Source organism: Lolium perenne, chromosome 1 (assembly GCF_019359855.2).
Source record: "Lolium perenne isolate Kyuss_39 chromosome 1, Kyuss_2.0, whole genome shotgun sequence".
Classification (NCBI taxonomy): Eukaryota; Viridiplantae; Streptophyta; class Magnoliopsida; order Poales; family Poaceae; genus Lolium; species Lolium perenne.
The window spans coordinates 177,390,734-177,418,075 of record NC_067244.2 but is presented as its reverse complement, the minus strand read 5'-3'; the positions used below and the strand labels follow the sequence as shown (position 1 = coordinate 177,418,075).

General features: G+C 43.1%; 1 protein-coding gene and 2 long non-coding RNA genes across 3 annotated transcripts; all 3 read right to left on the bottom strand.

The window, feature by feature from the left end:
- Positions 1-26: 26 nt before the first annotated feature.
- LOC127314020 (uncharacterized) lies at positions 27-27,295 on the bottom strand. The gene is made up of 15 exons (XM_071820037.1): positions 26,753-27,295; positions 25,881-26,144; positions 25,723-25,798; positions 25,172-25,243; positions 25,046-25,095; positions 9,745-10,011; positions 8,973-9,070; positions 8,222-8,445; positions 7,494-7,583; positions 7,251-7,374; positions 5,294-5,566; positions 4,663-4,866; positions 2,118-2,343; positions 477-680; positions 27-100 (listed from the first exon to the last, which is right to left on the bottom strand). The coding sequence occupies exons 4-8, from the start codon at positions 25,215-25,217 to the stop codon at positions 8,439-8,441; spliced, it is 468 nt and encodes a 155-aa protein (XP_071676138.1). The 5' UTR covers positions 25,218-25,243; positions 25,723-25,798; positions 25,881-26,144; positions 26,753-27,295; the 3' UTR covers positions 27-100; positions 477-680; positions 2,118-2,343; positions 4,663-4,866; positions 5,294-5,566; positions 7,251-7,374; positions 7,494-7,583; positions 8,222-8,438.
- On the bottom strand, positions 12,437-14,602 carry LOC127314053 (uncharacterized). Its single transcript, XR_007859316.2, has 6 exons — positions 14,378-14,602; positions 14,229-14,300; positions 14,099-14,136; positions 13,904-14,001; positions 13,240-13,583; positions 12,437-13,097 (listed from the first exon to the last, which is right to left on the bottom strand). It is a non-coding gene; the product is annotated as an uncharacterized lncRNA (long non-coding RNA).
- Positions 15,894-20,206, bottom strand: LOC139833466 (uncharacterized). Its single transcript, XR_011749286.1, has 3 exons — positions 20,105-20,206; positions 19,476-19,679; positions 15,894-17,161 (listed from the first exon to the last, which is right to left on the bottom strand). It is a non-coding gene; the product is annotated as an uncharacterized lncRNA (long non-coding RNA).
- Positions 27,296-27,342: the final 47 nt, after the last annotated feature.

Here is a 27,342-nt window from a genome sequence, read left to right as displayed (position 1 = left end):
AATCGACAAAGAAAGCATGGCCGGCCGGCGGAACTCCAGCTCCACTCCTCCACTTCAAGTGCAAGGGCCACAACAACCTGCCGCATCTACATCCCATCACCTGCACGCCAATAAACCAAGAAAGTTTCAGCTCCACAAAGGGCACAGGGAACTACTGCTTAGCACGCAAGCAACACATGCACAAATAAAATGTTCAACAACTGACGATTATTTAGACCACCAAAACTTGGTCAACATTAGGATTGGTTACATCATATCAAATAAAATTGATCAGCAAGTGACTATCTGATCTAGAAGCTAGGCAAGTGATCGTTCTGCAACTAAAAGTCACTAAATGACTTGTATATTGGGTCATACAAACCACACTAGGCATGGCATGATCTAGAAAAGCATGTACAATCTCAGAAACTAAGAAATCCCACACGGAGCAAGGATGCCCACGATAACATACGAGAGAGGAGGCACGTAGAACTCACCGGCAAGGAGGTGAGGCCAGCGCCACCATGGTTGCGGTATGGCCAGCACGAGCGCCGTGTCACCAACCAAAGGAAGAAAAGGAGGCCGAGAGGGCCAAGCATGGCCTACGACTGCACTACAGGAGGCCATGGTCGACCCTACACTCGCCATCGTCGCCACCATCAGGAGGCCACAAAGGAAACCAGGAAGTTTCCATATGCTAACTGAAGATGTATGACAATTAATCACATAAACTTTAGAGTAATTATTTCAAAAATATATATATTTACTGGCAGAACAATAAGGAACTGCTGAGCACAAGAACACATAACAACTTTAATCTGAGAAACTATAATTTAGCACAAAGAAAATTGCCAAGCAATTGAAATAGAAGAGCTTCACTAGGACCACCGGTTGAGCATTCAAGTTAGCTGGCACATGAAAAAAAATTAACTCGTTTGGTGAAGAACATGGAACATACACAAGCTCGAGCCCCGTGATAAAAAAATTATACGTAGGTCATGACACAAAACATGTTTGCATAGAAATAATCTAGAACTACAACAAGTAATTAGCATTGCAAGACAGTGCCAGATAAAAAAAAGTTTTCAAGTCCTAATTAGTGACACTCCAAAGTCAAATAGTACTATGAGTTGATACTTTTACATGTCTTCAAGCTTTGATGCTAATTGATCAAGCCAATAATCAAATCATTCAGGAAACAATGATTGACCATATGAACACATCCACAATGCACACATCACGCTTCGAAGCAAAAATGTAGCTTACGCATCAAACTATAATACTTGGGTGTCTCTACCTACCGCAATTGAAACAAGAGTGTGATTGCAAACGAAGTAAGAGTGCTACTCCTGTAGATTATGCAAGGAACATGATCAATAGCAAAGCCAAATATTTTTGCACAAAATGCTCCTGTCACAAGTTGATCTGAACCAGCCACTGTTATTCCTGTCGATTTTGAAATCAAACAAGTAAACTACACAGGATGACTTGAATTTTCTAGCAGGGCATGCACACTACAGACTAAAAAATACTCCCTCCGTCCTAGTTTGTAAGTCACAATTTTTGAATATCTTGGCCCAAGGTATTAGCTGATTGGGTCTCATTTTCTCTCTCTCATTGGTGCATGCAACCCCTTTCTCTCCCTCATTGGTGCATGCATTCTCTTTCTCTCCCCTTATTGGTGCATGCAACCACTTTCTCTCCCACATTAAATAAAATTATGCCTAGGAGGTGGAGGTTATGGGACAAATAGTTTTGGGGAATATGCCTTAAAAACTAGGACGGAGGGAGTAGTCAAGTTGTTATAAACTGCATTTGTTGCTTGTTATTACTGGTGACCACAGTATGCATAAGAGAGACACTACCACTGATTCTTTGAATGGGAGTATGGAACCGAGAGACCATTGGTATAAATTATAAATATTTTTAAATTAAAACTCCAGTTACATTCAAATATAAGAAAGAGCATATCACGTTTTCTGTGAGGCCAGCAAATTGTCTACTTGTTTTATTTGTGCGAGCAATCAGATCATCCAATAGATTAACAAGCTCATCAACTGACTACATGAGAAGGCAGAACTCATGACCAGTTGCTACATCGGCCAAAAAAAGGACATGGGGATGAACCAGGAACTCACCTCAAGAGGTTATAGACGAGGCAGAGAATCACCACCACAGTGGTTGCGGCGCGGTGAACTCGCGGTCATAGCACGACGGCAAGAAGCAAGGTAGTCAAAGCCAAGGGATGGTCAGGCCTAAAACCATGCACAAGGTGTGCCAACACAGCAACAGCAGCTTCACCGGAGGTAGAAAGGCCATGTCACACCGGACCAGGCAGCTCCAGGTCAAGTTCTCTCCTACTGCCTGCAAAGTCAATGTAAAACTTACTCTATATTTCTGCAAATAGGACAATACATGTATCCACACCAATCACCAAACAAATAAAGACCATGCAAAATTGCAAATAATGACTTGTTTCATCTTATCCGAGAATAAAAATAATGATAGGGAAGAGAGGTATCCTTGGGTAGTACTAACCAATAACACCCATGAGAAGAGAGGTAACCAGAGATAATTATGAGATGGGAAATATAAACATCCATCAATACAGTACTTAATTATACACTCTACAGTACAATTATGAAATACAGGGCACAAAGCAGAGGAAGATCTGTTCTCGACGGATGAGATCACTGGATACAACATACAAATGCAGATGCCAGTACAAAAATAAATTGACAGTGACAAATCATATCTAGTTAGCTAGCTAAATTTTAATGATGGCAACATATGAAGTGATACATACATAATAATTCAAGTTGTAAATGGCAAAAGGAGAAGAAACATAATTCCTCCAGGTCATAAAATGCAAGGATTGAGTAAAATACATTATCTACATGTAACATCTGAGCTAGCTGCTTGCTTGCTTAACCTGTGTCATAATAAGATACTAAAAGGAGGTTCAGTTATTCATCCCAACCAGTGTCCACCGGCAAATGGTATTTGACATGAATACTTATTTGCATGTCCAGTTTATATACATCCGAATTAAGTGCCCAGAAAAACATAAAGACATACTGCAAATTCAGAGTACCCACAAAGACAGAAAATTAGATGTGATATTAGAGAAAAGATCACATCAGACCATGCAAGTATTGATCCTTCAATAGCTGCAACAGGACATATTCATCTCCAATAGGAATGTGAGACCAATGGAAGTGAATCCTTCCCCTCCTGCACCACTACTGCCAGCTCTTCCAAAGCTTCCAGCACTTGAAAGGACGGAGCTCTCCGCTAGGGACAATGTGCGCGCACAAATAGAAGAACTGTACCTCCAGAACCACCTCCAGGTCCAACAGAGGCATTAGTTACAGCATCAGTTGAACTGCCACCCTCCCACAAACCAACACTTGAATGCAGTTACAATAAATGTAAGACAAATTATTAAGATCTACTGCGCTTCCAAGACAAAATATGGGCCAATCATTGATGGGAAAATCTAAAGAGAGGCGCCGCATCGTTGAGCCTCCGGTGCGGCGGAAAAAATGCATCGCTCCCTATTAGGAACCGCATCGCTCTCACCTTTGGTCCTTATCCCCTCACGAGCTTTCTCAGCCACATAATTACTCTCTCTCAGGCCACGCGGAGGAGCACCTCACCCGAGAGGCGGAGCGCCACACGGGATGGGCGTCGGAGTGCTGCATCGCCGCTGCCGAGCACGCCGCGGAGATGTGCATCCCCGGCCATGCTGCGGAGGCCGCCGCCGAGAGGGGCACCACCGAGCGCTAGGAGAAGGCCGCCGGCGACGAGCACGAGGAGGCCGCCGGCGACAAGTAGATGGAGGCCCGCGACGTGCACGAGGATGCTCCCGACGACGAGCTGATGGAGGACGCCGCTGTTGATTTCAGAGGCTGGCGTGATTGCCTGAGTTTTTCCTCTCCTCCACCCTCTCGATTTGTTTTTCTGATGCGAGTAGCATATGTTGGTTACCTGCTGATTCTGTACCTTCTCCTACTCAAGTTTTCTTGTAAACACCCTTCTCAAATTGATTGCTGGTAGTTGATTAGTGACGTGGTGACGGTGTAATCCAATAGCTGCAGGGGCATCTTCTTTTGGTAGAAGATGGATTTCTCCGACTACGGCTACAGATTTCAAGTTCTGAATGTAGTCAATCATGCAACTAGCACCAATAGAAAACATGCAATTAGGCCTAATTAACCTGGAAATTGCTATTAGTAATCTGGCAATCAGTATCTGATGAAAAGTTTAACCTGGCAACTAGGCATAAGTAATCAGCAATTAGGGTCCAGTTAATCTAGTAATTAGTAACGAACTGAACATGGCAAACTAGGCTCAATTTTTTTCACAATTTGTAATCTGGCAGCTAGGCGTAATTAATCTGGCGGGCAGGCACAATTAATCTGGCATTTAGTACATATTTTTAACACTATAGTATGATGTGAATGGCTTTTATGAAGACACGCATGCGATAAATTTTACTACTAGTGTAATATGTTTGTGGTACTAATGTACTATGACATGACGAAGGTGCAGCGAATAGTGAAAAGAGTCATTTATGGAGCTGACACAGTGGGGCTGTTCCTGCATGAAAGAACCGCCGCACGGGAAGACTTTTATCCGGCGCAGCTATGTAGTAAAGTCCATCATTGATATATGTGTTACCTGTTATACCAACACCAGCTGTGGAAGACCCCGTGGTGTCATTGCCACTGCCAAGTTCACAAGGCAAATCGGCATTACCATATGTAGTTCCACCGTCAGCACTGCTTCCATTAACAAAACTGCTTCCCCCTTTACCACCATGTCCACCACCACCACTTAGGACGCTACTCAACAATCTTCCTCGTCCTATTCCACTTTTGCATCCTGAAATTAGAAATGGAATTTAAGTTTTAGAGTAAATGCCAAAATCGCGTGCACTGTACATAACAAAAAAGAACATCTCAACATGAAAGTCAACATTGTATTGGCACCAAAACAATGCCAAGATCAGCACTTTGTATTGGCACAAGTTTATATCCATTGCTCCCACCAACCATAGAATGATCTAGATCAAACAAAGATCAATACGACACAATACCGACACAACAGTTGGTATTGATGGTACTAGCAACATAATAACAGCAAGTTCATACCATTAACACAAAATCTTCAATTACCAGAAATACTACAGCAGGGCCTCTAATAGCCAGGCCAAGATGTCAAGTTCTGAAATAATAAACTAGGTGACCAGAGCATAAGTAGAACCATGGCATCACAGACCACATGGGAGCCAGAGGTCGAAGGGGTATACCAGTAACTCACAGGAGATGTTGTAGCCGAGCACGAGCATCATGGTTACGCCGTGGTGAACTCGCCGAGGAGGTAGTCGAAGCCGCGGGCCAGCTAAGCCAACAACCTCGCGTGAGACGCAGGCGGCCACAACCAGCACAACAGCAGCACAGGCATGCATATACACATCAGGAGAAGCATCAATCTCGTCCCAAAATCAAAGTGTCAGAGCATGGGAAGAAGCTCTCACACATGCTCTTTTGGTTTGGGAGGGTCACTTATGTCACCACAACAGCTGTCAACAGACAAATAAGCAAGAATGAGTTAGTAGTCACATGGATCATGGATGAGCATATTCTTTGTACACACTGGATCAGTAGACAAAAAAGGAGCTATAACACACAGGGCAAATGCCGTTGCAGGTAACAGAAGCAATTCCGTGAGAACATGAATAACTAGACAAAGATGTAACAAAGGCTAAGGGGCGATTTATGCAGCTGCCAAGCAATTGGACCCACATGAGTAATTATCTATCATAAGAAGTATAAGTACATGATCAACTGAAGTTACTAAATCTCGACACAGATGCTACCTAACATTCAAAACTCAACATGGACTATGCGTCATCTTCAGGACTCGTAAAAGAAACAAAGTGGTGATTTATGTGATGCAATAGCAGCAACATGCACAGTAGCAAAGACACAGAAATTCACGTAGTGAAGCAACAAGCACCCAAGATGCAAAGGACAGATTGAGCGCTGCTGGACACAGCCATGCACCATGCGGATGCTGCTCCACTTCGAGGGCGCAGACCTCAACCTGCTGCGCCGGAACTACGTCCTAGACGACCAGAGGAGGGAGAAGCCCAGATCACTTCCGGCATGACCATCCTCTCCAAATTAAGCGCCACCTACAGGTGTGCTCCATGACGTCGCTGTCCTGGTACCCGCCGCTGTCGGAATACCCACTGTTGGTCCCACCTTTACCTACTCTAGCTGCAGCAGCTTGGCGGCAAGGCTACCACCAGTGCCAACGTGGTCTTTCTAGCACCATTGGCCAGGCGATTGAGCACGTTCTTTCTGTTGTGGCAAGGCCTCCGTCGGCACCAATGACTCCCGCTCGGTCACCACAAACCAATACAACAACCGCGTCTTGACCATAATTACGCAGCTGTTAGGAATCCAACAGTTTAGGCCCCGACCCAACCACACCCAACTGTTTGCTCTCTAAACCCAAACCAAACCAAGCCATTTACACTTTAGACCCGTAACAACCTGAATTAGTCGAGCCCACAATAAGAAACCAAACTGTTTAACTGTTTAACCCAAGAACTGTTTCCAGGTTTAGCTGCTAGTACCAGAGACTAGAGAAGAAAATAGAATCCACAACTACCATTAGCACTACTTAGAACATTCATACTTGATCCCCTAGTTTGCCAAACACACTAAATGGCAACACTATCAAACCAAACCAGGAGTTATGCATCCCCATACTAGCTTCAGGCCAATACCAACCTTGAAACATGAAAATAAACTGAGTTGCAATCAAATATGACAAACAGTTGCATTTCTTCTCCGAAAAACCTGTTCTACAGCTAGAAATCCCTGCAGCAAACATTGTCCTAACACTGCATCCCGTGGACGGCAGTGACTATCAACAGTATGAATGCAGTTTAATATCCACGATCTCAGGCTTTAGCATCTAGCGAACAATACTTGGCGAACATACAAATGCTTGTATTCGGGAACTCAAAAAAGAATCAAATCTTGCAAATCGGATCAAATGGCAACCAACATGAGATAAAGGGCACACACTTTAATGAATGAGCCATAAGAATGATTCACATTGTGTCAGGTTTTAAACAATTTTAGATCACCAATTTCCCAATAATTAATATATGAACTAAAATAATGAAATGAATATGTTGTTTGATCACATCTCATTCATCGAAACAGGCACAATGTTTGCAAAAGTGCTACCTTTCTTGAAGACAAAGAGCATCTGACTCAAGTTGAAACACACAAAGATGTTCAGTGAGAGACAAGGTGTGCTCATAGAAGAGACCATTGGCCTTTCTTTTGAACTTCAGGTGTTTCTTCTCTACTGGATGAAAAATACAATGTCTCAATTACAGTATCAGGCTGAAAACAAACCAGGCTGTAAATTTGTGGATATCAAAGTGCTACAAGTAGTACACACTACGATAGACTGAACAAGCATACCGCTTCATTATCTTCTCCACGGAAGGTGGCCTTCTGGTTATGCTGTATGCCCTTCTCAGCATGACCATCTAGGTCCTTCTCCTGAAGACCCTGATATAGTGCAAACTAAACAAAAGTTAGACAATAAGATGATATATATTTAGCAAATGATCTACATGATATATACTCAACAAATTATCATGTAAATTGAGAACATGGTAACCTCTAAATGATATATATATATATATTCAGCAAATGATCATGTTAATTCAAAACTTGGTAATCTAATGGCACATGCATCAATAAGGCGGTAAACAGAGTTCATCTACAAAGATAGTGGCAAGCAGTTGCTGCTAGTACAGATGCATTACTACAACACAGGTAGTCAACACCACTGACAGAAGCACGAAGTTTAGTGTCATTTAAAGCTGCTTAACCTCTCTATAACATTTAAACCTTAATTGGTCTGCTGACACCAAACAAAACAAAGACCAAGACTTGTTCTTTACAAAGTGTGACAAAGCATAGTTTGAGTTCAGTACAACACTACATATTGCGTATAAGGACAATTACCAACTTTATAAAGCATCGCATCTTCAATAATTCAAAAGCATTAGATTTGCCCAAACATCACGTCAAGGTAGTAAACAAAATCGAATATTTCAGTAAAGAGCCTCATTCGTACTCAACGCATACATACATCGAGCAGCCCAAGGTAAATAGGGAGTAACTGAGAGAGAAAGCAAGACCTTCTGTGGCACGCCGATGGGGGACGTGGTGCTGTAGGAGACGTCCCAGTCAACGAAGGCATGGGCAGCAGGTCGTAGTGGATGCCGGTAGCACCAGCTCAAGCTCCACCAGGCAGGTACAAATATTCTCAGCTACATTGTTCTGCAACTTCGTTACCAGTTGGAGCTTGCAAGACGCACGAAGCATTCCTCTGCAACTTCACCTCAGCACCATTCTTCAGAACCTATTTTTGCAATAATATGTCAGGAACTTTGACAAACTACCATATGTGGATGTTGTTTCACACCATATATGTTTACATGCGTCTTCAACTTTATAACTAATAATAGTAGTTCCGAACTAAAATCGATTGGCTAGCTACATTCTAGAAGGAAAAACAAAGAAATATTATACTTTTCATTTGCATCGCAATTTTCAAGATATATGTAACCAGCTACTAAGAAAAATTTCAGTGGAATAACTACTTTCTGAAAAAAAGAAAAGTTATGAGACATTATTATTCTTTTCACTTGCAATTGCAGTCTTCTAGATGGAGAACAAGCCACTCAGGCAAGCACTATAATTATTGATGTTTCCCTGATTCACATATTTAGCGGAGTAACTACACAAAGTAAATACAAAACTGAAACAGAGGGATTAGTTAACCCCATAAGGAAGAAAAGGGGTCTTTTATATCTGAAAAATTAAACCTACAGCTAGAGAAACATGAGACGAGAATCCACAAAAGAGGAACTGAAACAGGTACAGGACCTTGACGACGACCGAGGTGACCGAGGTGATGCTGGACCAGTGGGTGTACTGCTCCGAGAACTTGCCCACCTATCTTTCTTACCCATCCACTCCTCCGGCTGCTTAAGAAAGAGTCAACAGCAAATAGTATCAGCGAACTTTGTAACATAATGAACTTAACTAGGTACTGAAGCTAGCTGCCACAAGTGAAAGAAATATGTACCAATCATCTAGAAAGACAAACGGTGTTATTTTTCTTCCCATTTAAAATACGAAGGCACCACATTCAGCAAATGATCACATGTATGTACAGATTAACAAAGATAATCATTGTATGCATCAAGTACTGAACAACTAAAGCTAGCTCCTGCCATGCTAAATCTAGAACACTATGGCTCATGGCACAACTATCCTCCTCTCTAAAACAAAAAGTTGATCATTTTAGTCTAGTTAACTAGTTAGGTGGAGAAAGGAGAGAGCTCACTAAGATCAAAAACTGCATGAGTAATATACTAATCGAAGCATAAACATAAAGACCACCTACTGGGTTTTATGAATAAATAAATCCTTATATCATAAGGGATGTTGAGCACTTATTTAATATCATATGGCAAGTGGACGCTGAACAAGGATTTAATATCGCAGTGGTGAAAACATGCTAAACACAGATTTATCATAGCAATGCTCGTAACAGGCTACGAAGTAAACAATATGGTAAGTACATTATCTGGTAGGTGCTTTGCACAAATAACACTTGAAACCACAAAAAATACATGAAACGATGGATTTATACCTCCAAATGGCAGAAGTGCGTCGACGAACTCATACAACAACAACAACGACAGCCTTGTGTTGTCCTGCAGCTAGGCCGGGGCAGGGGTGCTCTCTCGGTCTGGGTGGCGCGAAGGCCCGAGCAGGAGGGTGCACAAAGTGTGGTGGCATCGCTGGTCGTCGTCACCGGCAAGAGAGCGCCACTGGACATGGTCGACACCAGCCGTCTATCTATGCAACTCCTGCCACTCAACCTTCCGCCTCTTGACATCAGCTCGCCGTGCACCTGCTGTAACCAGACGGACAGATGCTTAGAATATCTTTTCAGGAGCATCTGAACCGAGAACTTCCAGAAAATATACTAACATGTGCTCAAATTTGATAGGTATGTTAAGAAACGTGCTAGAATGGATAGCATCTCAGGCTTCACCAATTTACTTATACAAAGTTTTAATTCATTTGGACCCAACAAACAAACCTTTAAACATGGCCCGAGGAAGAACGTCCAATAACTTACCAAATTTGTGCCCCATTGTTCTTTTATCTCGTAGTAACTCTGCGGCTGCTTCGTGTGTGTAGGAAAAACCTCGCTTAAGGATGTATATAAGAATCTGAATAGAGAACTTTCAGAAAATATACTTACCTTCAATTTGAAAGTTCCAGACTGTGTTGATTAGCAAAGCACCCATAGTTTCTTCTCTAGAATACAAGAGACCTGACAATAAAAACCATAAAAAAGTCAGAACGCGCAGAAGCTTAGCATATCTTTTCACTACGTAGAGAAGCGAGTTTAGTTACAAGAGACACAACAAGTGGCTAATTTACAAAGATAAACTTGCAAATATAAAATGTTTAGAAGATTCAAACTAAAAGAAATGCAATTTCCAGTTAAAATGACACAAATATGCAGATGCAGACAATAACACAACAAAGTGCAGCACAACCTGGACAAGGAGTACAAAGTTGAAATATAGTGGAGCATAGGTTTTAACACATCCCAGACATTCAGTTTGAACAAATACTCATGCAAGAGCTCAAAAGGAAAAAATTGTTTGCTTGTTCTGCCACACAAGGAATGGACATATTCCAATATATCAAAAACTCTATTTTTGTGATCATAATATGTATATACAGGCACTGTAGCCCAAATATTTAGCAGAAGCTAGAAACCACTAAAACCATTAACTCACCTAAATAGAAGTACAATCATTAACCCTAATCCAATTAAAGACATGATACTGAGCATCACCAAGCCCTTCTCCTTATCTGCACGAGCACAAGCATAAACAAGCTAAAATCTTGCATTTTTAGGTCTAAACACGGATAGGAGAACAGATCAGAGCTTACCATGTCGTGTGAGCTTGACGGGAGATCGAAGACATGGAGGAGATCCTCCATCTCTAGCGCCGGCTCCGACCTGCCGCTCCTGCTGCTGCTAGGCGCTTTGCCATCGCCGTCATGGCCGCCATGCTCGCATCCAGCCAGCAATGTCCTGAAGCAGGAGTGACTTCCAGGTAAGGAGAGACTTTGAAGCCCAGATGACGGAAACCACGAGATGAAGTTGATCGGAATCAGCGGCGACGGAGTTTCCTCTCTCCTCGCCTCGCCTCGCCTCGCCTCACCGAGCAAGAGTCAAAGTCTAAGTCACACGCGACGCACGCGTAGGCTTCACCTCTCCTAGTATATATAGACAGCAGGCCAAGAGATAGATGTTTTCGTTCAAAACTCTAAACTTGGCGCCAGTTTTTCAACTCCACCGGTTGCCGCCGCTGTTTTCATTCGAAATTAGGCTGTGGCGATTGATTCCCTGCGATTATTATGGGCCTAGTAATAACTGATTTGTTCCACTTGTTTTGGAAGGAGCAGACGGAGAGGATGGATGGTGGAGGAGTGCTATTGTGCCACGGATCACCCACGAGACTGTTTAGTTTTTCCAAATATAATAATGACATGGCTGCTTTCACAAAACGTTCCCTACTTTAAATAGTCTACCAAATCTAAATTAGGAGCGGGTCAATCCCCTAAAATCAGCAACTGCTCTCATTATTAGCAGCATATATCCAACTATCAATACCCGTGATTTTTGAGAGCTTTTGTTTACACGAAATAGGATTGACTCAGCAAATTGTTCTCCTCGTCCATGGAATAATTTCCTTTGTATGGTTTGCTTAATGAGGTTGTACCTCTGCCTTGCATTTTCATCTACTCCCTCAGTCCATAAACATGGCGCTCTCATCTCCTTTTTTTTTTTTTTTTTTTTTGAGAAGGAACATCATAATAATTCCATTAAGTAGTAGGCTCAGCAAGATCGCTGGCCACCAGCACCATAACCTCGTTTGGCAGTCCATCCGTCCACAATTGGAGCGGAGCCTCACTGCTTGCACCCAACGCAGCAAGTGCATGAGCTACCTTATTACAAGTTCTAGAGCAATGAACAAAACAAACTGAAGAAAAATTATGGTTAACATAGGACCGAATATCTCTGTAGATCACACCCTCCGGGGCCAAGTCAAAGTCTGATGATTTGGCCGCACGGACAAGGTTTTGTGCATCGCTTTCAATAATGACCCTGGTCATGCCCCAAGTTGCCGCCTGCAGGACGCTCTCCTCTCCTTGATGAAGAACAAAGCAATGGCTATGGCGATCACTCTCCTCTCCTCAACAAGCAAGAGTCAAAAGTCTTAAGTCGTTCGCACGCAGTAGTACTTATAGACACGATGGGGGCCAATGTTTTCGTTCAAAATTTGAAACTCGACGCCACTTTTTTCATCTACGCTTGATTGCTTGCCGCTACTTTTTCCTTTCCATTCATTTGCCCCTTGTTTACAAGAAGCGCAAACAGACTGCATCTGGGGAATACTGGATACAATCAGGCTAGATCAGCGTTTTGAGCATTTCAGCTTGGAGACCCATCTGGGGGAAAAGAGTTAAGGTAATATATCAGCTAGTAAATTAGCAAGTGCGTCAATAAATTCAACATGACTTCTCATCTTTTTACTACACTTCAGATCACACATATCCAACAATGAACAACAAAAGTGCAACCAGCAGAGCTCATCTACCAGTCTAGCACACAATCCAGCACCATCACAAGTCTAACCAACAAAAGAAACGGTTACCACACTAGTACATGTCTTGAAGAATGACAGGACTGGATGTTACTGGACAATTACAACTACTGGCCTGGCGCACTTGTCGACTATACTACTCAACATTACCCTGCCTACACAAGGATGGACGCTTTCTGAGTCACGCCAGACCCAAAGCTACTGTCCGGAGGCGAGCCGGCCACCAAGGCCGGTCGGCGAGAGAGTTCGGTGGACCAGGCAGAGCCACACACGCGAGGCGAGTTCGGGCCGCATCACCCTCCTCTTCCTGCACACGACCAACCAGATCATTACATGCAGAATAGAAAACATTTTTTAAGGGATGGCAAAAATCTCCATAAGCTAATAGCATTTCATTCCTAATTCAAGTGCTCCGTAAACAATATCAAGAAGGATTTTAAGAGATGTACCTAGTTCTTGAGAGTCCAAGAATTGAAGATGCACGGTAAGTCCAAGATCAGGAGTGGCATAACGAGTATCAGGAGTGGCATAACAAGTAAATGGGAGCGGGTGGAACGAGGCCCCACCATGAAGATGGGCTAGTGCATGAGATCCTGACGGTGGAGAGCCACCGGTATATCTCACCATGTCACAGCTGTCATCATTGCCGCTGCTCGCAGCAAAACCTGTTCCCATGAAGTGTGTTCTTTTGCCACCGCCGCCAGAATACTGGCACCAAAAACTATTTATGAGACTCCCATTTAATTTGGTCCAACAAGCCTCCAACATATGTAACAGAGCGCTGACGTGTCACCTGGAAATTTGAAAAGTGAACGATGATGAGCATGGCTGAAAATATGATCTGCATAGGTGCTGAAACAATCTATAGGATCTTATATCTTTGAAGGAATTTCTCTGGTATTAAGAAGAGAAGGCAACTAAAGGGCCTTTGTTGTTCTTTACCACGACGAAACCTTTTCAAAAGCTCGCTCAATTCAAATATGACATAATATCATATTCGTACATGACAGCAACAACTCATAATTTAATTTACAAGTACTTGGCGGTACTAGTATTAATTAATACACGTACACATGTAATCAATACTTGTAGTCAATAGAAAAGAAGTTTTACCTGCCAGTGAGCACACATGTCACGAGCTCTACTTGCGCCTCGGGGAAGGCAAGCTACTGCTCCGGCTACTGTTGGGAATGCTCCTTCCTCTAGGACACCTGAGAGACGTGATATTTCAGTTCAGATTTGTAGGTTCAGTATTATCTTTGTCTGGAAAAATGATGCAACACCAGCGAATGTAACACCAGAACCTACCTTCTAGGACAAGGACTCCTTGATACCCTTCTTGGTCCCTAACAAAAAAGTGTTCAGAATTAATTAGTTAACATCCAGGAACTGTTTGCCATGAACATGCTACAAAAGGCACACCTGATGTTGCACTCACCTTTCTTGGAGAACTGGTGATGTAGAATAGGATGAATCTGACCTTCCACAACTAAATGGAGGTCCTCAGAGCCTGCTACCACAGAAGATTAGGAATATAAAAGTATGATTAAAAAATTGCACAAAAGAGATGAGCTCTCAGTTCATTACCTGCTAGGAGAAATCGATCGGGAGCGAGAGTGAAGAGGAGGCTGAGGGCCAACCATGGCCTACGACTGCACTACAGGAGGTCATGGTTGACCCCGTAGTCACCATCTATGCCACCATCAGGATCAGGATGCATGACAATTAATCACATAAAGTTCAAAGAGTAATTCTTTCAAAAACAAATATATACTTGCAGAACAAGAAGGAACTGTTGAGCCCAAGAATACAGTGCCTTGAATCTGAAAAACTATAAATTTAGCACAAAGACATTGCCATGCGGTTGAAAAGAAGATCTTCCATGGACTAGCATGAATTAGATAACAATTGGACAAGTGCATGTACAAGAACAAGCAGACGCCACCAACAACACTAGCTGAATCTGCAACCTGAACGTACCTATCAACTACTACCGGTAGTATTGAGTCTTCGAGCACCGTTGTATCTGTAATCGACAAAGAAAGCATGGCCGGCCGGCCGAACTCCAGCTCCACTCCTCCACTTCAAGTGCAAGGGCCACAACAACCTGCCGCATCTACATCCCATCACCTGCACGCCAATAAACCAAGAAAGTTTCAGCTCCACAAAGGGCACAGGGAACTACTGCTTAGCACGCAAGCAACACATGCACAAATAAAATGTTCAACAACTGACGATTATTTAGACCACCAAAACTTGGTCAACATTAGGATTGGTTACATCATATCAAATAAAATTGATCAGCAAGTGACTATCTGATCTAGAAGCTAGGCAAGTGATCGTTTCGCAACTAAAAGTCACTAAATGACTTGTATATTGGGTCATACAAACCACACTAGGCATGGCATGATCTAGAAAAGCATGTACAATCTCAGAAACTAAGAAATCCCACACGGAGCAAGGATGCCCACGATAACATACGAGAGAGGAGGCACGTAGAACTCACCGGCAAGGAGGTGAGGCCAGCGCCACCATGGTTGCGGTATGGCCGGCCACGAGCGCCGTGTCACCAACCAAAGGAAGAAAAGGAGGCCGAGAGGGCCAAGCATGGCCTACGACCGCACTACAGGAGGCCATGGTCGACCCTACACTCGCCATCGTCGCCACCATCAGGAGGCCACAAAGGAAACCAGGAAGTTTCCATATGCTAATCGAAGATGTATGACAATTAATCACATAAACTTTAGAGTAATTATTTCAAAAATATATATATTTACCGGCAGAACAATAAGGAACTGCTGAGCACAAGAACACATAACAACTTTAATCTGAGAAACTATAATTTAGCACAAAGAAAATTGCCAAGCAATTGAAATAGAAGAGCTTCACTAGGACCACCGGTTGAGCATTCAAGTTAGCTGGCACATGAAAAAATTAACTCGTTTGGTGAAGAACATGGAACATACACAAGCTCGAGCCCCGTGATAAAAAAATTATACGTAGGTCATGACACAAAACATGTTTGCATAGAAATAATCTAGAACTACAACAAGTAATTAGCATTGCAAGACAAAGGCAGGATAAAAAAGTTTTCAAGTCCTAATTAGTGACACTCCAAAGTCAAATAGTACTATGAGTTGATACTTTTACATGTCTTCAAGCTTTGATGCTAATTGATCAAGCCAATAATCAAATCATTCAGGAAACAATGATTGACCATATGAACACATCCACAATGCACACATCACGCTTCGAAGCAAAAATGTAGCTTACGCATCAAACTATAATACTTGGGTGTCTCTACCTACCGCAATTGAAACAAGAGTGTGATTGCAAACGAAGTAAGAGTGCTACTCCTGTAGATTATGCAAGGAACATGATCAATAGCAAAGCCAAATATTTTTGCACAAAATGCTCCTGTCACAAGTTGATCTGAACCAGCCACTGTTATTCCTGTCGATTTTGAAATCAAACAAGTAAACTACACAGGATGACTTGAATTTTCTAGCAGGGCATGCACACTACAGACTAAAAAATACTCCCTCCGTCCTAGTTTGTAAGTCACAATTTTTGAATATCTTGGCCCAAGGTATTAGCTGATTGGGTCTCATTTTCTCTCTCTCATTGGTGCATGCAACCCCTTTCTCTCCCTCATTGGTGCATGCATTCTCTTTCTCTCCCCTTATTGGTGCATGCAACCACTTTCTCTCCCACATTAAATAAAATTATGCCTAGGAGGTGGAGGTTATGGGACAAATAGTTTTGGGGAATATGCCTTAAAAACTAGGACGGAGGGAGTAGTCAAGTTGTTATAAACTGCATTTGTTGCTTGTTATTACTGGTGACCACAGTATGCATAAGAGAGACACTACCACTGATTCTTTGAATGGGAGTATGGAACCGAGAGACCATTGGTATAAATTATAAATATTTTTAAATTAAAACTCCAGTTACATTCAAATATAAGAAAGAGCATATCACGTTTTCTGTGAGGCCAGCAAATTGTCTACTTGTTTTATTTGTGCGAGCAATCAGATCATCCAATAGATTAACAAGCTCATCAACTGACTACATGAGAAGGCAGAACTCATGACCAGTTGCTACATCGGCCAAAAAAAGGACATGGGGATGAACCAGGAACTCACCTCAAGAGGTTATAGACGAGGCAGAGAATCACCACCACAGTGGTTGCGGCGCGGTGAACTCGCGGTCATAGCACGACGGCAAGAAGCAAGGTAGTCAAAGCCAAGGGATGGTCAGGCCTAAAACCATGCACAAGGTGTGCCAACACAGCAACAGCAGCTTCACCGGAGGTAGAAAGGCCATGTCACACCGGACCAGGCAGCTCCAGGTCAAGTTCTCTCCTACTGCCTGCAAAGTCAATGTAAAACTTACTCTATATTTCTGCAAATAGGACAATACATGTATCCACACCAATCACCAAACAAATAAAGACCATGCAAAATTGCAAATAATGACTTGTTTCATCTTATCCGAGAATAAAAATAATGATAGGGAAGAGAGGTATCCTTGGGTAGTACTAACCAATAACACCCATGAGAAGAGAGGTAACCAGAGATAATTATGAGATGGGAAATATAAACATCCATCAATACAGTACTTAATTATACACTCTACAGTACAATTATGAAATACAGGGCACAAAGCAGAGGAAGATCTGTTCTCGACGGATGAGATCACTGGATACAACATACAAATGCAGATGCCAGTACAAAAATAAATTGACAGTGACAAATCATATCTAGTTAGCTAGCTAAATTTTAATGATGGCAACATATGAAGTGATACATACATAATAATTCAAGTTGTAAATGGCAAAAGGAGAAGAAACATAATTCCTCCAGGTCATAAAATGCAAGGATTGAGTAAAATACATTATCTACATGTAACATCTGAGCTAGCTGCTTGCTTGCTTAACCTGTGTCATAATAAGATACTAAAAGGAGGTTCAGTTATTCATCCCAACCAGTGTCCACCGGCAAATGGTATTTGACATGAATACTTATTTGCATGTCCAGTTTATATACATCCGAATTAAGTGCCCAGAAAAACATAAAGACATACTGCAAATTCAGAGTACCCACAAAGACAGAAAATTAGATGTGATATTAGAGAAAAGATCACATCAGACCATGCAAGTATTGATCCTTCAATAGCTGCAACAGGACATATTCATCTCCAATAGGAATGAGAGACCAATGGAAGTGAATCCTTCCACTCCAGCACCACTACAGCCAGCTCTTCCAAAGCTTCCAGCACTTGAAAGGACGGAGCTCTCCGCTAGGGACAATGTGCGCGCACAAATAGAAGAACTGTACCTCCAGAACCACCTCCAGGTCCAACAGAGGCATTAGTTACAGCATCAGTTGAACTGCCACCCTCCCACAAACCAACACTTGAATGCAGTTACAATAAATGTAAGACAAATTATTAAGATCTACTGCGCTTCCAAGACAAAATATGGGCCAATCATTGATGGGAAAATCTAAAGAGAGGCGCCGCATCGTTGAGCCTCCGGTGCGGCGGAAAAAATGCATCGCTCCCTATTAGGAACCGCATCGCTCTCACCTTTGGTCCTTATCCCCTCACGAGCTTTCTCAGCCACATAATTACTCTCTCTCAGGCCACGCGGAGGAGCACCTCACCCGAGAGGCGGAGCGCCACACGGGATGGGCGTCGGAGTGCTGCATCGCCGCTGCCGAGCACGCCGCGGAGATGTGCATCCCCGGCCATGCTGCGGAGGCCGCCGCCGAGAGGGGCACCACCGAGCGCTAGGAGAAGGCCGGCGACGAGCACGAGGAGGCCGCCGGCGACAAGTAGATGGAGGCCCGCGACGTGCACGAGGATGCTCCCGACGACGAGCTGATGGAGGACGCCGCTGTTGATTTCAGAGGCTGGCGTGATTGCCTGAGTTTTTCCTCTCCTCCACCCTCTCGATTTGTTTTTCTGATGCGAGTAGCATATGTTGGTTACCCGCTGATTCTGTACCTTCTCCTACTCAAGTTTTCTTGTAAACACCCTTCTCAAATTGATTGATGGTAGTTGATTAGTGACGTGGTGACGGTGTAATCCAATAGCTGCGGGGGCATCTTCTTTTGGTAGAAGATGGATTTCTCCGACTACGGCTACAGATTTCAAGTTCAATGTAGTCAATCATGCAACTAGCACCAATAGAAAACATGCAATTAGGCCTAATTAACCTGGAAATTGCTATTAGTAATCGGGCAATCAGGATCTGATGAAAAGTTTAACCTGGCAACTAGGCATAAGTAATCAGCAATTAGGGTCCAGTTAATCTAGTAATTAGTAACGAACTGAACATGGCAAACTAGGCTCAATTTTTTTCACAATTTGTAATCTGGCAGCTAGGCGTAATTAATCTGGCGGGCAGGCACAATTAATCTGGCATTTAGTACATATTTTTAACACTATAGTATGATGTGAATGGCTTTTATGAAGACACGCATGCGATAAATTTTACTACTAGTGTAATATGTTTGTGGTACTAATGTACTATGACATGACGAAGGTGCAGCGAATAGTGAAAAGAGTCATTTATGGAGCTGACACGGTGGGGCTGTTCCTGCATGAAAGAACCGCCGCACGGGAAGACTTTTATCCGGCGCAGCTATGTAGTAAAGTCCATCATTGATATATGTGTTACCTGTTATACCAACACCAGCTGTGGAAGACCCCGTGGTGTCATTGCCACTGCCAAGTTCACAAGGCAAATCGGCATTACCATATGTAGTTCCACCGTCAGCACTGCTTCCATTAACAAAACTGCTTCCCCCTTTACCACCATGTCCACCACCACCACTTAGGACGCTACTCAACAATCTTCCTCGTCCTATTCCACTTTTGCATCCTGAAATTAGAAATGGAATTTAAGTTTTAGAGTAAATGCCAAAATCGCGTGCACTGTACATAACAAAAGAACATCTCAACATGAAAGTCAACATTGTATTGGCACCAAAACAATGCCAAGATCAACACTTTGTATTGGCACAAGTTTATATCCATTGCTCCCACCAACCATAGAATGATCTAGATCAAACAAAGATCAATACGACACAATACCGACACAACAGTTGGTATTGATGGTACTAGCAACATAATAACAGCAAGTTCATACCATTAACACAAAATCTTCAATTACCAGAAATACTACAGCAGGGCCTCTAATAGCCAGGCCAAGATGTCAAGTTCTGAAATAATAAACTAGGTGACCAGAGCATAAGTAGAACCATGGCATCACAGACCACATGGGAGCCAGAGGTCGAAGGGGTATACCAGTAACTCACAGGAGATGTTGTAGCCGAGCACGAGCATCATGGTTACGCCGTGGTGAACTCGCCGAGGAGGTAGTCGAAGCCGCGGGCCAGCTAAGCCAACAACCTCGCGTGAGACGCAGCGGCCACAACCAGCACAACAAAGACACGGGCATGCATATACACATCAGGAGAAGCATCAATCTCGTCCCAAAATCAAAGTGTCGAGCATGGGAAGAAGCTCTCACACATGCTCTTTTGGTTTGGGAGGGTCACTTATGTCACCACAACAAAGTCAACAGACAAATAAGCAAGAATGAGTTAGTAGTCACATGGATCATGGATGAGCATATTCTTTGTACACACTGGATCGGTAGACAAAAAAGGAGCTATAACACACAGGGCAAATGCCGTTGCGGGTAATGTAAGCAATTCCGTGAGAACATGAATAACTAGACGGCATGTAACAAAGGCTAAGGGGCGATTTATGCAGCTGCCAAGCAATTGGACCCACATGAGTAATTATCTATCATAAGAAGTATAAGTACATGATCAACTGAAGTTACTAAATCTCGACACAGATGCTACCTAACATTCAAAACTCAACATGGACTATGCGTCATCTTCAGGACTCGTAACAGAAACAAAGTGGTGATTTATGTGATGCAATAGCAGCAACATGCACAGTAGCAAAGACACAGAAATTCACGTAGTGAAGCAACAAGCACCCAAGATGCAAAGGACAGATTGAGCGCCGCTGGACACGCCCATGCACCATGCGGATGTCGCTCCACTTCGAGGGCGCAGACCTCAACTCGCTGCGCCGGAACTACGTCCTAGACGACCGCAGGAGGGAGAAGCCCGTGATCACTTCCGGCATGACCATCCTCTCCAAATTAAGCGCCACCTACAGGTGTGCTCCATGACGTCATTGTCCTGGTACCCGCCGCTGTCGGAATACCCACCGTTGGTCCCACCTTTACCTACTCTAGCTGCAGCTTGGCGGCAAGGCTACCACCAGTGCCAACGTGGTCTTTCTAGCACCATTGGCCAGGCGATTGAGCACGTTCTTTCTGTTGTGGCAAGGCCTCCGTCGGCACCAATGACTCCCGCTCGGTCACCACAAACCAATACAACAACCGCGTCTTGACCATAATTACGCAGCTGTTAGGAATCCAACAGTTTAGGCCCCGACCCAACCACACCCAACTGTTTGCTCTCTAAACCCAAACCAAACCAAGCCATTTACACTTTAGACCCGTAACAACCTGAATTAGTCGAGCCCACAATAAGAAACCAAACTGTTTAACTGTTTAACCCAAGAACTGTTTCCAGGTTTAGCTGCTAGTACCAGAGACTAGAGAAGAAAATAGAATACACAACTACCATTATCACTACTTAGAACATTCATACTTGATCCCTAGTTTGCCAAACACACTAAATGGCAACACTATCAAACCAAACCAGGAGTTATGCATCCCCATACTAGCTTCAGGCCAATACCAACCTTGAAACATGAAAATAAACTGAGTTGCAATCAAATATGACAAACAGTTGCATTTCTTCTCCGAAAAACCTGTTCTACAGCTAGAAATCCCTGCAGCAAACATTGTCCTAACACTGCATCCCGTGGACGGCAGTGACTATCAACAGTATGAATGCAGTTTAATATCCACGATCTCAGGCTTTAGCATCTAGCGAACAATACTTGGCGAACATACAAATGCTTGTATTCGGGAACTCAAAAAGAATCAAATCTTGCAAATCGGATCAAATGGCAACCAACATGAGATAAAGGGCACACACTTTAATGAATGAGCCATAAGAATGATTCACATTGTGTCAGGTTTTAAACAATTTTAGATCACCAATTTCCCAATAATTAATATATGAACTAAAATAATGAAATGAATATGTTGTTTGATCACATCTCATTCATCGAAACAGGCACAATGTTTGCAAAAGTGCTACCTTTCTTGAAGACAAAGAGCATCTGACTCAAGTTGAAACACACAAAGATGTTCAGTGAGAGACAAGGTGTGCTCATAGAAGAGACCATTGGCCTTTCTTTTGAACTTCAGGTGTTTCTTCTCTACTGGATGAAAAATACAATGTCTCAATTACAGTATCAGGCTGAAAACAAACCAGGCTGTAAATTTGTGGATATCAAAGTGCTACAAGTAGTACACACTACGATAGACTGAACAAGCATACCGCTTCATTATCTTCTCCACGGAAGGTGGCCTTACAGTTATGCTGTATGCCCTTCTCAGCATGACCATCTAGGTCCTTCTCCTGAAGACCCTGATATAGTGCAAACTAAACAAAAGTTAGACAATAAGATGATATATATTTAGCAAATGATCTACATGATATATACTCAACAAATTATCATGTAAATTGAGAACATGGTAACCTCTAAATGATATATATATATATATTCAGCAAATGATCATGTTAATTCAAAACTTGGTAATCTAATGGCACATGCATCAATAAGGCGGTAAACAGAGTTCATCTACAAAGATAGTGGCAAGCAGTTGCTGCTAGTACAGATGCATTACTACAACACAGGTAGTCAACACCACTGACAGAAGCACGAAGTTTAGTGTCATTTAAAGCTGCTTAACCTCTCTATAACATTTAAACCTTAATTGGTCTGCTGACACCAAACAAAACAAAGACCAAGACTTGTTCTTTACAAAGTGTGACAAAGCATAGTTTGAGTTCAGTACAACACTACATATTGCGTATAAGGACAATTACCAACTTTATAAAGCATCGCATCTTCAATAATTCAAAAGCATTAGATTTGCCCAAACATCACGTCAAGGTAGTAAACAAAATCGAATATTTCAGTAAAGAGCCTCATTCGTACTCAACGCATACATACATCGAGCAGCCCAAGGTAAATAGGGAGTAACTGAGAGAGAAAGCAAGACCTTCTGTGGCACGCCGATGGGGGACGTGGTGCTGTAGGAGACGTCCCGATCAACGAAGGCATGGGCAGCGGGTCGTAGTGGATGCCGGTAGCACCAGCTCAAGCTCCACCAGGCAGGTACAAATATTCTCAGCTACATTGTTCTGCAACTTCGTTACCAGTTGGAGCTTGCAAGACGCACGAAGCATTCCTCTGCAACTTCACCTCAGCACCATTCTTCAGAACCTATTTTTGCAATAATATGTCAGGAACTTTGACAAACTACCATATGTGGATGTTGTTTCACACCATATATGTTTACATGCGTCTTCAACTTTATAACTAATAATAGTAGTTCCGAACTAAAATCGATTGGCTAGCTACATTCTAGAAGGAAAAACAAAGAAATATTATACTTTTCATTTGCATCGCAATTTTCAAGATATATGTAACCAGCTACTAAGAAAAATTTCAGTGGAATAACTACTTTCTGAAAAAAAGAAAAGTTATGAGACATTATTATTCTTTTCACTTGCAATTGCAGTCTTCTAGATGGAGAACAAGCCACTCAGGCAAGCACTATAATTATTGATGTTTCCCTGATTCACATATTTAGCGGAGTAACTACACAAAGTAAATACAAAACTGAAACAGAGGGATTAGTTAACCCCATAAGGAAGAAAAGGGGTCTTTTATATCTGAAAAATTAAACCTACAGCTAGAGAAACATGAGACGAGAATCCACAAAAGAGGAACTGAAACAGGTACAGGACCTTGACGACGACCGAGGTGACCGAGGTGATGCTGGACCAGTGGGTGTACTGCTCCGAGAACTTGCCCACCTATCTTTCTTACCCATCCACTCCTCCGGCTGCTTAAGAAAGAGTCAACAGCAAATAGTATCAGCGAACTTTGTAACATAATGAACTTAACTAGGTACTGAAGCTAGCTGCCACAAGTGAAAGAAATATGTACCAATCATCTAGAAAGACAAACGGTGTTATTTTTCTTCCCATTTAAAATACGAAGGCACCACATTCAGCAAATGATCACATGTATGTACAGATTAACAAAGATAATCATTGTATGCATCAAGTACTGAACAACTAAAGCTAGCTCCTGCCATGCTAAATCTAGAACACTATGGCTCATGGCACAACTATCCTCCTCTCTAAAACAAAAAGTTGATCATTTTAGTCTAGTTAACTAGTTAGGTGGAGAAAGGAGAGAGCTCACTAAGATCAAAAACTGCATGAGTAATATACTAATCAGAAGCATAAACATAAAGACCACCTACTGGGTTTTATGAATAAATAAATCCTTATATCATAAGGGATGTTGAGCACTTATTTAATATCATATGGCAAGTGGACGCTGAACAAGGATTTAATATCGCAGTGGTGAAAACATGCTAAACACAGATTTATCATAGCAATGCTCAGAACAGGCTACGAAGTAAACAATATGGTAAGTACATTATCTGGTAGGTGCTTTGCACAAATAACACTTGAAACCACAAAAAAAATACATGAAACGATGGATTTATACCTCCAAATGGCAGAAGTGCGTCGACGAACTCATACAACAACAACAACGACAGCCTTGTGTTGTCCTGCAGCTAGGCCGGGGCAGGGGTGCTCTCTCGGTCTGGGTGGCGCGAAGGCCTGAGCAGGAGGGTGCACAGTGTGGTGGCATCGCTGGTCGTCGTCACCGGCAAGAGAGCGCCACTGGACATGGTCGACACCAGCCGTCTATCTATGCAACTCCTGCCACTCAACCTTCCGCCTCTTGACATCAGCTCGCCCGTGCACCTGCTGTAACCAGACGGACAGATGCTTAGAATATCTTTTCAGGGAGCATCTGAACTGAGAACTTCCAGAAAATATACTAACATGTGCTCAAATTTGATAGGTATGTTAAGAAACGTGCTAGAATGGATAGCATCTCAGGCTTCACCAATTTACTTATACAAAGTTTTAATTCATTTGGACCCAACAAACAAACCTTTAAACATGGCCTGAGGAAGAACGTCCAATAACTTACCAAATTTGTGCCCCATTGTTCTTTTATCTGTAGTAACTCTGCGGCTGCTTCTGTGTGTGTAGGAAAAACCTCAGTTAAGGATGTATATAAGAATCTGAATAGAGAACTTTCAGAAAATATACTTACCTTCAATTTGAAAGTTCCAGACTGTGTTGATTAGCAAAGCACCCATAGTTTCTTCTCTAGAATACAAGAGACCTGACAATAAAAACCATAAAAAAGTCAGAACGCGCAGAAGCTTAGCATATCTTTTCACTACGTAGAGAAGCGAGTTTAGTTACAAGAGACACAACAAGTGGCTAATTTACAAAGATAAACTTGCAAATATAAAATGTTTAGAAGATTCAAACTAAAAGAAATGCAATTTCCAGTTAAAATGACACAAATATGCAGATGCAGACAATAACACAACAAAGTGCAGCACAACCTGGACAAGGAGTACAAAGTTGAAATATAGTGGAGCATAGGTTTTAACACATCCTGCAGACATTCAGTTTGAACAAATACTCATGCAGAGCTCAAAAGGAAAAAAAAATTGTTTGCTTGTTCTGCCACACAAGGAATGGACATATTCCAATATATCAAAAACTCTATTTTTGTGATCATAATATGTATATACAGGCACTGTAGCCCAAATATTTAGCAGAAGCTAGAAACCACTAAAACCATTAACTCACCTAAATAGAAGTACAATCATTAACCCTAATCCAATTAAAGACATGATACTGAGCATCACCAAGCCCTTCTCCTTATCTGCACGAGCACAAGCATAAACAAGCTAAAATCTTGCATTTTTAGGTCTAAACACGGATAGGAGAACAGATCAGGAGCTTACCATGTCGTGTGAGCTTGACGGGGAGATCGAAGACATGGAGGAGATCCTCCATCTCTAGCGCCGGCTCCAGTACCTGCCGCTCCTGCTGCTGCTAGGGCGCTTTGCCATCGCCGTCATGGCCGCCATGCTCTGCATCCAGCCAGCAATGTCCTGAAGCAGGAGTGACTTCCAGGTAAGGAGAGACTTTGAAGCCCAGATGGGGCTTCGTTCCACCGAAGCAGCCACGCATGCCATCATGCCATGTTGTAGTTAGTTGACGCACACCTGTAAAAAAACAGAAAAGCATAAATAGAATTTAGCTTCGGGAATTCTCAAGGATACACAAACAACTAGACATGCACTTAATTGACTAATTACTAGTAGAACAAGTACTGCATCAATGAGAAAGTAGTATGCACATAAGTAGAACAAGCATGGGATTGTTAAGCATATAGAAAGCTACCAGAATGAGCTCATTCTATCAGAAGTCAGTGAGCACGCTTTCACAAAGATTATGGATAGTTCAGTTTGTTGGGGATGAAGAGCTAGTTACTAATACACAAAATAAGATGGAATGGATAGAAACATGTGATGGAGCTACTTATTAGTCACGGTTTACAGTGCTGACCGGCTCCAACCAACACTAAGTGGAGCGACCAGGACGAGAAAAGAAAGAACATTTCCCGCAGATTTGTGCAGTAATCCAAGCAATCCTCGTGCCATACATTTTTTTGATGGGCCCATCGTGTGCCATACATGACATGACAACCTAGAGCGCCATGGCACACAACGGATTCACAAAGAGGAAGGCATGATTTCTCCACTGCTAGCATACTCAACTTGATAAAAAGAAACAAAAAACAGAAGGACAGCATGGAGGAGAGGGGGCTCACGGGGCTGCAGCAGGTTAGGGGAGGTGACCGGAAGGAGCATGACGGAGTGGTGGGCGGCAGCATTGAGCCGGAGATGTTGCCGGCGGCAGCAGGTCCACCGTGCCTCCATTCCTGCGCCGCCGCGAGATCCAGCGTCACTCCCGCCATCCGCTGTCACGGACGTCGCGGAAAGACACCGTCGCGCCGCCTCGGTCGTACCCGCAGGCGACCCACACGCGTGGAGCTCGCAGGCCAGCGGACTCTGCCGGCCACATGGACGTTCGAGAGGTCGAGGCGGGTCCTCTCGCGCCTCCGTCTACGTGGATTGATCCGGGGAGGAGGCGGGCCGCCGGGGCGCCTCCCTTGATGTGGGGTGCTCCGAGAAGGGAGATGGAGCGGCTGTGTTCGGTCTGCTCCGGCGCACTGGTGGCGGAGAGAGGGGCGGCGGATGGGAGGAGGGACACGCCGGAGGTGGGGGAGACGAGGCACCGGCGAGGGGAGGAGCGGCGGCGGCGAATCAGGAGGAGCGCTGGGAGGGTTCGATGGGGCTGGGACTTAACCAGATTTTCCGTCACGCATTTGGTTTCATTAGGTCTTAACTAAAATTTCGC